The sequence below is a fragment of the Epinephelus moara genome, chromosome 24 (assembly GCF_006386435.1).
Source record: "Epinephelus moara isolate mb chromosome 24, YSFRI_EMoa_1.0, whole genome shotgun sequence".
In the NCBI taxonomy this organism is placed as follows: Eukaryota; Metazoa; Chordata; class Actinopteri; order Perciformes; family Serranidae; genus Epinephelus; species Epinephelus moara.
In genome coordinates, this window is record NC_065529.1 from 12,026,073 (window position 1) to 12,036,727 (window position 10,655).

The following is a 10,655-nucleotide window of genomic DNA, read 5'->3' on the forward strand; positions in this document are numbered from 1 at the left end:
TTGTCTTTATCTGGACGCATTTTCCCCACAAATACAACATGCTAACGTTATTAGCACAAGCCTATGGCATTTTACATTGTATAAATTAGCCTAGCAGCTAGCAGACTTTTCCTCTACTCATATGAAGCCAGGGACAACAGCAACATTTAACAAAGGTAACGTTACAAAATTCAGCTCCATTACAACTCACAAGGTTCACTGACAAAACAACTGTCTTATACTAAACACGTTTTCCAAACAAATACAGCATGCTAATGTTATTAGCACAAGCCTATGGCATTTTACATTGTATAAATTAGCCTAGCGACTAGTGGAGATTTCGTCTGCTCATATAAAGCCAGCATAAATCACACACAGGACTTAAAATGCATTTTTTGTGGAGTTCTCAGTGTCCTCACGTGTTTCCAACAAGTATTCTCTGACTTGTTTAATATGTTTGGACAGAAATCACTGATTTTACTTGACTCAGACTTTGAGAGTTCAGCTCAGAGATCTCAGACTGGAGTAATTTGTTAATGTGTCTCTCTAACAGTCGACATTAATCACATTTTAAACACAGCATGAATCCATTGATTATTTGTTTACTGTGAAGTCAACTGATATTTGGTTTAATCGTCCTCCAGGTCCGTTCCGCCCCTGCCACCATCTGCTCGGCAGCTGGTTGATCCGTGGAGGGGTGTGGCTCATCGCCGCGCTCTCATTGGTCAGCAACAGCCTGGTCGTCCTGTCAGTCTTCTTTTCCCCCACCACCGCAGTGACGCCACCCAAGCTGCTGATTGGTCTGCTGGCCCTGGTGAACGGCCTGATGGGAGTGTGGAGTGGGTGGTTGGCGGCGGTGGACGCCTGGACGTTTGGAAGCTTCTGGAGGTACAAAATCAGATCAGAGGGACGCTGAGGACTCGAGAGGCTGTGGTTGGTGGGGACTCTGACAGTTGGGGTGGGGCTGGTTAAAACTTTTTAAAACCAGTTTAATATTAAAAGCTAGACTGGTCTGGACTGGTATACTGAATTTTATGTACTTGGCTCAGAAGACGCTCCCAAGTAGAACATAATCATGCTACAGGATGTTTTCACTTCAGGTGTTGTTCTCCTGTAGGAACTCATTTTCACTTTGTAGACGAGGCTTTCAGCTGCAGCTTGTTCTCTGGTGGAGTCCACGCTTTTGTCAGCAGCTTAATTTATTGCGATGAGCCAATGCATGTTTGAAAATTGACATATTTCCGTCATCGATTCCATTGATGATTTGCTCCACCCCTGGCCATCTGCACAGGTTGCTGGGCTACTTTTGAACTTTTTAACAGAACGTGTCATAATGACAAATGTCAGCTGAGCTGGTTTACGTTAAATCAAATTGGTTTAAGTTCGTACACCAGACTGGCAAAACTGGAGATTGACTCACCTCTACTGACGATGCCCTCGGACACTGGAAACTGTTGTGGAGCTCTGTGGGAGTCTGCAGATTTCAAAGGACTCTAAATTCTGGCATTTCTGGGAACAATTTGATAAAGTTTATCCGTCACATGAAATCAAATGAATACGATTTTAGTGAAATGTAATCTGACAGTGGGAACTGTGGGAAGTTTGGGAGTGCTCGGGGACAGAATGAGACAATGTGAAAAAATCTATTCTTGTGGAAATAGACTCAGACATTTAACATATTTTTCAATAATTAGACAATATTAGAAGATACAGAGTAAAATGTGGTTTTCTTTAATATCCAACATCGTTAAAAAACAGTTCAGACAGTTTGGAAACAATAAAAATTATGTTGTTTTTTTCTCATCCGTCTGAACATTTTAAAGACGGCTTGTTGAAAGCAGCGACTGAACCTATGATGTCACCACCAGGTCCATTTAGTAGCTGTTAAACGTCGCTGTAATGAGACTGAACTGATGTTAAAGTTTGATCCTAAAATGAATCCTTTTACCACTTTGATCTGTGATGAGCACATTTTTAAAAATATTTTTATAGTCTGTATAATTTATATAATTTACCCTCTTTGTTGAGATGTAATGAAATCCACAAAAACGACGCCACAAAGAAAAAACTTTCAAAATAAAAGCTCATGGATTTTGTGTGTGTGTTGCAGGTACGGAGCGAGGTGGGAGAGCAGCTTCCTCTGTCGCCTCAGCGGCTTCCTGTGTGTGTTTGCGTCACAGACTGGTCTCTTCCTGCTCACCATCGCAGCTCTGGAACGATGCCTGGCCGCCGCCGCACGCCACCACAAACCTGACGGACACAACGGTGAGAAACTAAGCGCGCGCACACACACACACACACACACACACACACACACACACACACACACACACAAACATTGAGAGAACTCAGTCTGATGTCTCGTCTCTCTGCAGATCGCTACTCTTCACCGCTCTCTGTCCGTCTGGCCATCTGTCTGTGCTTCCTGTTGGGCCTGGCCATCACACTGCCCCCCCTGGTGGCCGGACACAGCAGCACCTCCCTCTGTTTGCCGCTGCCTTCCTCCTCCTCCTCGTCCTCCCTGGCCTTCTCCGTCTCCCTGGTGCTCATTGACTCGTTGTGTTTCCTCCTCATGACGCTCGCCTACACTCACCTTTACTGTCAGGCCAACAAAGCTCCGCCCGCCACTGAGGAGGAGGTGGCGTTGACTCGACACGTAGCCTGGCTGCTCTTCTCCGACTGCCTCCTCTACCTCCCCGTTGCCTTCCTCTCCTTCTCCTCCCTGCTGCGCCTCTCCACCGCCGGGCCGGAAGCAGCGAAGGGCGTGCTCCTGCTTGTGGCTCCGCTGCCGGCCTGTGTCAACCCGCTGCTCTACATCCTCTTCAACCCGCTCGCCCGACAGGAGCTGGCGGCGCTGGCCAAACGCACCTGTGGGGCCGTGGCTGTTCCTAGACTCTGCAGAGGAGGAGGAGGAAGAGGAGGAGCTGGAGGAAGGTCGAGGCCGAACATGACGGATTCAACATATGATGAGGACGCAGAGAAACAGTCGTGTGACTCAACGCAGGCGCTGGTGGCAGTCGGAGGCACGAAGGAGGAAGAGGAGGAGGAGCGAGGAAGAGGAAGGAGCGAGACACAGCATTCAGTGGTGTTTGTTGTTCCTCATCAATAGACTGAAACACACGCACACACACACACACACACACACACGAGGTCTAAAGTTCTCACCTGCCAAAGTTCTAAACAACGAATCAGAGACTCAGCTGAGCTCGTCAGGTAGACTCAGTCTGTTTTTTAGTATTTTGGGGGAATTAATTTTGCTTTTATTGTGAAGGACACTGTGGAAAGATGACAGGAAGTGAGAAAAGACAAAGAGGAAATGACTTGCAACAAAGATATCCAACCACAGTGAGCGTCCAAAACCCTGACGGCACCAATTCATTTGTGGACTCCAGGTTTGATGCCTCGAGTTTTGGCATTTTGGTGGTCGGCATTTTGGATTTTTGGAGCCAGAAGTGACCATATATGGACAAGAGGGTGGAGCTAACTCTCAAATGCTAGGTGCTAGCTTACTTAGCACAGTGCATTCACAGCCTGTTTAGGCCTGGTATTAACGTGCGTCTTGGATGATCTGTTCACAAGTGGACAGCGCTAAATACAAGTCTAAACAACCACAAAGACGTGATGTGATCTGATCACTCAAACCACTCGCTGAGGTGGTCTTGGACGCATTTGACCACATATATTTTGTAGTATAAACACTAACACTGTCCCGATGCGTCCCCGACAAGGACTATGTCATTGGTGCAGGACGTGATGGTTGATTTGGTGACAGCACGCTAATGCCCTACAGCTTGCCCATTTTACGTTGAGTTGGACGAAGTGTCACATGACTGTACATCATTTTGCTCCATTGAAGGAGACGTGTTGAATCCTGCCATCAGCGATATCTCCAGCTGTACTGATACAACTGCTAACGTGAGCAGCTAGCATGCTACGGAACACCTAGGAAAAGTGTGAACATAATAACTGTGCAAGGGGCGGTAACAAAATCTGAACATCTGTTCGATGTGTCTCGCATGTTAATATCAAGTGTAAACAGGCTCTCACATAATGTTCATACTAATTTTCGCCAGTGAAAAACAAGCTGAAAACCATTAAGATAAAATGTGCTTACTGCAAACGTTAGACTCCTTGAGCCTCAAGTACAACCAAACGCTGAGTAAGATTTTTTTTAGGTGGCAAAAATATGCAAATGAACTGAAAACACTGAAAAAGCAACAGCTACAGCTACACCGTGGTAGTATCTCGTCAACAGACGGCACCCAGCTGTCACTTAAAGTGGCCACGCCGTTTATTATACGTAACTTTAATCCTTAATAAAATGTAAAGAGGTGAGTTATATAAAAATTAATCCGCGGTACAGTTGTGACGAATGTTGAAATCAGCTACAGAGACCAAAGCAGTTTTTTAACCAGGCTGTAAACATGTTTATTTCTGCTGTGAAGTTTTAACATGGAGGTCTGTGGGGACTGACTCGCTCTTGGAGCCAGCCCCTAGTGGACATTAGAGGAACTGCAGTTTTTGGCACTTCAGTATTGGCTTTGGTTTTAAGCCTCGGAGGTTCCTGCTCGGCCCTGACCCCACTAGCAAACCCCGATTCTGTTGTGTGTTTTGTCCCAGATAGCCACTGGTGTCGAAATGAACGCCACAGGGGGCGCTATGCCAGGACTTTTGGCAGGTGAGTCAAAGACTTCGTTTTAAACACACACACACAGATACAGATACACTGCAGACTGACGGGACTGTGTGGTAGCAAATGTAGCAGAGAAAGTGAAGCCAAGAAAAAGTTAAAGGACAGATCAAAGCAAACGAGCAAAGAAGAAGACACTTGAGAACTGTGTTGGATTTAAACATCTTCCACTCTCTTTGGTCAAGCCGAGCTTCTTGCCAGAGCACACAAACACACACACCTACACAAATACACACACACACACACACACACACACACACACACACACACACACACACACATTATGAGTTAATTCAGCAGCTTTTATTTTGAAATACGACACGATTTACAGCTTTGTGTTACCAAACATTTACCAAATGTTTCACCAAATGCTGCTGAGCTTTATGTCTGTCTGTTTGTGTGTGTGTGTGTGTGTGTGTGTCCAGCTAATGTGTTTTTGCGAGTGTGTGTGAAAACTGTGGCGTCTGTGTGAGTTTCGTCACACAGTCGATCGCCCTAAAAACTGAAAACAGGAATCTGGAGACAAACAAGTTCATGTTCAGCTGCTGAAAGACGTCCAGAGAAAAAACACAGAACTGCTCCTTTAAAATATCGTCGCCTGTAATGTTGATGAAGCTGTGTTAGTGGAAAAGATTCACATGACAATACCGAAACCAGCAATTAATTCACATGACAAAAAAGACCCTTTGTGTGCGTGTGTGTGTGTGTGTGTGTGTGTGTGTGTGTCTGTGTGTGTGTGTGTGTGTGCAATAAATGTGTGTACATACTGTTGTAAATAGGAGCTACTGTGACAATCCTGTTTTCCTTTTATTAGACTGTGAGAAAATGTTTATAATGTTTGTATATTTACACTTTTGTCATTTCAAATGTCTCAAATTCAGATTAAATCCAGACACGATTTTCTACGTTTATTTACACTGGTCACAGAAAGTGTCTCTTTGAGCTGGATAAGAAATCTGTCTTAGTTTTCACGTTACTCCGGTCCAGAGGGGGCGCCAAATATAATGTGAGTGAATTACATGGAAAGTTAATGTACAGACGCAATTGACCTATGGCTAAGCCATGCCCCCCTCCACTCACTCAGACAAACTATCAACATTCAGTGCCCGGCGCTATGGCAGGTGTCACAGTACACGGCATTTCACAGGAGGCAATTGATGATTTTTGGAGACATAACGATCAGATGTCATTGAGAAGTAACCAAAAGGGCCTAAACTACGCATTGGAGGGATATATTCATCATTTTATTGTTGAGAAGGTCGATGAAAAGCTTAAATTACAAGCCAAAATTTACAGGTCACAGTGTACGCTTGTGAACCGCATCTGGTTGCCGTCACCATCAAAGACAACAAGTTAAAGTGCCACTGAAGTTAAGGTTTTTGGCTCAGAATATGAGAAAAGGATAACGGCCTTTTTACCATCTTTACCAAGAGTGTCTCTCCGTTAGTTTGGTGCTACAGTATTTACACTGAATCATTCAGCATAACGTTTGCCAACCTTTGTTATCTCTGCCATTACAGATAAGTTAATGAAGCTAAGCTCCAGAAGTTAACGTTAGCTTAACTAGAGCCCTTTGGACAACAGCTAACAATGATGTACGATCACCAAAGTACAAAACTAGAACAAAATAGGCTAATGAACTCCCAGCAAACAAGGTGACATGATGAACAACGCAGCTAGGAGCTAACGTTAGGCTAACTTTAGCTAACGTTAGCTAGAGATGTTAAAGATAACTTTATATTTCTTTCCAGCAAAGTGACAATATGTTGCCTCAAACACAATGTTGACTTACCTTAGAACAGATGTAGACATCATTGTTAATCTTATTCACGTTGAGTTGATGTTGTGGTCTAACGTTACCACACAACTTTATCCAAAGGAGACACTTTTCTCGGTTGAGATGTGGTTTAAAGTGTAAAAAATACACCTGGTCGCCCAGCCTCTCAGGATACCTTGTGTCAGAGTTGCATGTACCCCATGCACACCGTTTGACCATTTTTAAACTTCAAATCTCAGAAAAAGCTCATAAAACCCAACAAACTGACTTTCTGTAATGCATTTCAATGGACGTCCAGGCAGAGAATGTCCCAGTGTATGGGAATGGCTATACGCACTGTGATTGGCTCATCGCGTTGAGGGTGGGGCTTAGCCATAGGTCAATTAGATGTGAATTCTTTTCAGGCTGTGCATAATTTCTGCCTGTAAAAATGCCACCCGTGGTCGTATTTTGGAGGACGACAGTCTTGGCTGAACACTTTGCAAAAAAGTGGACAAAACAAAAACTTGTGAAATAGTGTTTGTGCATTTTTAATCTGATGTAAAGTTGTATCAAAGCTGTCGTGTTGACTAGTGTAATGTGTCTTTTTCTGGCTCCGCCCACAGCTGTAACCATAGAAACAGAACAAAACAAAGTGTTTGAATGTCCGCTGTGTGTGACGGTTCATCTGCTGCACTTTCTATGATCAGCACTTAAAAATGTCTAAAAAAAAAAAAAAAAAAAGAAGCTGAGAAGTTTTGTGTGACTCGAACGTCTCTGATCTGTTTTCATTTCCTGTTGTAAACTTCTGTAAAATATTTGAATGTTTTAGTTTGTAAAAGTGAAGATGTAGTTGGTGACGTATATAAAGCAACAACGTGGCTGTGAGTGAACTGTTTTATGATTCATTCATATCACCATCATCATCATCATCAGGTTGAAGGAAGTGCTGCTGTGACTCATTTAGAGTAAAAACAAAAAGAGGTTTGAACTGAAACAATTACACAATGACCCACCGCAGCATGACGAGCTCTCTGCTGCTGACATCATCGTTCCACATCAGCAGAGACCCAAACGTGTCAAAGATTTAAGGACGGATCGTTAATGAGCATCCGGCGCTCCGTGACTCAGTCACACGGGTTATTTTTATCAGACGAGGGTTTGTGAAGCAGAATAATACAAATAAATATCTGCTGCCGTTAAAACGTTTAAAACACTTTCATTTATTATCAGTGTGGAAAGTAACAGAGTACTTTTACTCAAGTACTGTAACTCTCTCCTCCTCTTCCTCCACCTCTGAGGTGAATCCTGGACTTTTTACTCTGTGTTAGAAACAATGAAATGACTCTACTGACAGATAACAGCTTATAGACGACTCTTTGGACTTTTGTCCATGGATACTTTTTTCTTCAGTGATGTGATTGGTCAGAGGTCGGTGTGTTGACAGGCTGTGATCAGGTTAGCTGTTCAGCATCAGGGAAGAAGTTCATCAGTGGGGACTTTCTCCAAACGGAGCCGAGGTGAGTCACACTGAATTTATACTAAAGCAATCGCACAATTACCCAGAACACACGACGAAGGAATCAGAGCACTGAGTCACAGTTTGCTGTTTCTCAACTGATTTTATTTTATTTAAATGTTGAGTTTAATGTTAAAGTTGTTTTAAAGGGTCTCACTCTGTCTGTTCTTCTTCTGTGGCTGTAGAAACTGAAGCTTCCTCCCATGATCACGTGACCAGAGGAAATGTTGTAACCTAGACGAGACGCCTGCCAAGCTGCAGACCACAGTTAAATACCAATAAACAACAAACCTGTTTGTGATTTATTTAGTCATTGCTGGGTTTCCAGCAATTTTTTAAACTGGAACATCATGTTTCAGTGCTTGTTTTCAGCCTAAACACAGCTGTATTTCCAGCCAAGTTTTGCACCAAAAAAGCGACATTTTTACCGAGACATTGCTGCGTTTCCAGCGGGGATTGTTCCACAAAAGTGGTTGTTTTTTACAGAGACATCACTGCATTTCTAGACAGTACAGTGCCATGAAAAGTAGCTGTTTTTTACTGAGACATCGCTGTGTTTCCAGCGGGAGTAGTGCCATCAAATGTGCTTGTTTTCAGCCTAAACATAGCTGTATTTCCAGCCAAGTTTTGCACCAAAAAAGTGACGTTTTTCCCAAGACATTGCTGCGTTTCCAGACGGCATGGTGCCATGAAAAGTAGCTGTTTTTTACTGATACATTGCTGTGTTTCCAGCGGGAGTAGTGCTATGAAAAGTGGTTGTTTTTAACCTAAACATAACTGTTTTTCCAGCCAGGATAGTGCAGCAAAAACTCTTGTTTTCTACCGAGACATCACTGCGTTTCCTGCTGGGATAGTGCCATGAAAAGCAGTCGTTTTTAACCACAACGCAGCTGTTTTTTCGGCCAGGATAGTGCTGCCAAAGTGTTGTTTCAACTGAGACATCGCTGCGTTAGCTGCCAGGATAGTGCTACGGAACGTCTTTACTAAGACATTACTGCATTTACTGCGGTATAGTGCCATGAAAAGTCTTTTTTTTTAAACCTAGACATCACTGTATGTCCAGCGGAGATAGTGCAGCAATAGTGTCATGAAAGGCGGGTGTTTTAAGCTAAAACATTTTTATTTTAACCATAACTAAGTGGTTTTAACGTAACCTAAACATAACCACATGTAAACCACAGTGTTGTTGAAACATAAAAAAACAAAAAGGTTCATTATACAAATCGTAGCGTACCCATGATCTGCAGAAACGCACAGTGCCACCAACATTTATTTAGAAAACATTTATTCTGGAAATTAGGTTCAATTCTTTTCAAGGCTAATTAGACATTTGTACTTTTAAAGAAGCAACACTTGATATTAAATCCTCGCTCACTCACTCAGTCGTTTGTTAAACGTGTGACACTCTCGCTCACAGACCTCCATCTCTGTCATAACTTTTAAGAAAAACATTGCGAGCTCGACGGCGAGGGGAGAGGAGCTGATGTTGTTGCTGTAATCTGGGATCCAGGTCAGCGATAAGGAACACAACACTGATAAGGAAGACAATGGAGTGTGTGAGTGTGCGAGTGTGTGATGACGATAAGATAAGAGCAGACAGAGGAGTTATTGTGAAGCGGAAATTATTTTCATGTTTCATTCACAGAAGCAGCAGAGAGGTCACAGAAGTAAGATGCTGTCTGAAAATGATTTTAAATAGGATGAACAGATTTATATGTGTCACTGTGTTTATCTCACTTAATATTGAAGGAAAGGAGAAAAACAGCTGATTCATAACTTTGATTGAGAGTCTCTGGTCTCTCAAATGTTTTCTATTCCTGTAGTTTGCTGTTGAGTTAATTTCCAGTACCTTTTAGTGAAACTGAGGCTTTCTTTGATTAAATTCATCGTCTGCATTTTATAAACTGTTGTCTCTGTTTTCTGTGTAATTAACGCCAGATCACTAAAGTTCCCTCCAAGAAACTTCCTAGAAAATCGTTAGCAATTTATGGGCTCATAAAACGAAGCATTAACGTTTCATTTCCCAACGTAAAAAATAAATAAATAAATCTAAACAAGCTGTTTTAAAGCCTTATTCACACTGCCAGGAATTAAATTAAATTCCTGTGGTCTGAATCTTTATCTGTTTATTGTTCTGTTGTAGTAGAGAGGATGTGTCAGGGCGGGTGATTGGTTCAACACGGCCGCTGACTTTGATTCGTCTCTCTGAACAACAGTCGGTTTATTTCTCTTTTAACAAGGATCTTACTGTGGCCTGAACACACCGAAATCTGATCAAACCTTAACCAGAGCAGTGTGTGTGTGTGTGTGTGTGTGTGTGTGTGTGTGTGTTTGTGTGTGAGCGGTGTCTCTGGTGGTGATAATTATCTTGATAAACAAGCTCTTTTTATTCACTCTGTCACCTTATTCACAGTCAGAGTGCGCTGAATTTAGTCATTAAAAGTATAGATGTGAACCTCCAAAACTTTAGGTTACTGTCCAAACAAATTATGAATTGTGACGTTAAGAATATTTTTTAGTTCTTAGTACTTAGAGCAAAAACAGAAACTTCACATCTGCCATTATTAAAGGGAAATTTCGGTTTATTTCAACCTGTCTACTATCGTCCTAAATTTGTTTCAAGTGACTAGTGACATAAAAATAATAGTTAGCATGTTAGCCGTTAGCCTAGATACAGCCGGGGCGCATAGTAGCGTCAGACCTGTTAAAAC

The 10,655-nt window shown here is 42.6% G+C and overlaps 2 protein-coding genes across 7 annotated transcripts in view; both read left to right on the top strand.

Moving 5' to 3' along the window:
* Positions 1-5,584, top strand: part of LOC126385839 (leucine-rich repeat-containing G-protein coupled receptor 5-like) — a 54,105-nt gene extending 48,521 nt beyond the window's left edge. For both annotated transcript variants that reach the window (XM_050037855.1, XM_050037856.1), the window contains exons 18-20: positions 624-867; positions 2,090-2,244; positions 2,355-5,584. In XM_050037855.1, the coding sequence (XP_049893812.1) occupies positions 624-867; positions 2,090-2,244; positions 2,355-3,088 (1,133 nt within the window). In that variant the 3' untranslated portion in view covers positions 3,089-5,584. The remainder of the gene's footprint in view (positions 1-623; positions 868-2,089; positions 2,245-2,354) is intronic.
* A 137-nt stretch (positions 5,585-5,721) lies between these two features.
* The window catches only part of LOC126385838 (myelin regulatory factor-like protein), a 36,714-nt gene continuing 31,780 nt past the window's right edge, over positions 5,722-10,655 (top strand). Inside the window, exons 1-2 of one of the 5 annotated variants that reach the window (XM_050037849.1) lie at positions 5,722-7,945; positions 8,130-9,500. The gene's annotated coding sequence lies outside the window, so the exon portion shown is untranslated. Of the gene's footprint in view, positions 9,501-10,655 lie in introns of all 5 variants that reach the window. The other 4 variants (XM_050037851.1, XM_050037854.1, XM_050037850.1 and 1 more) reach the window with 4 other exon arrangements.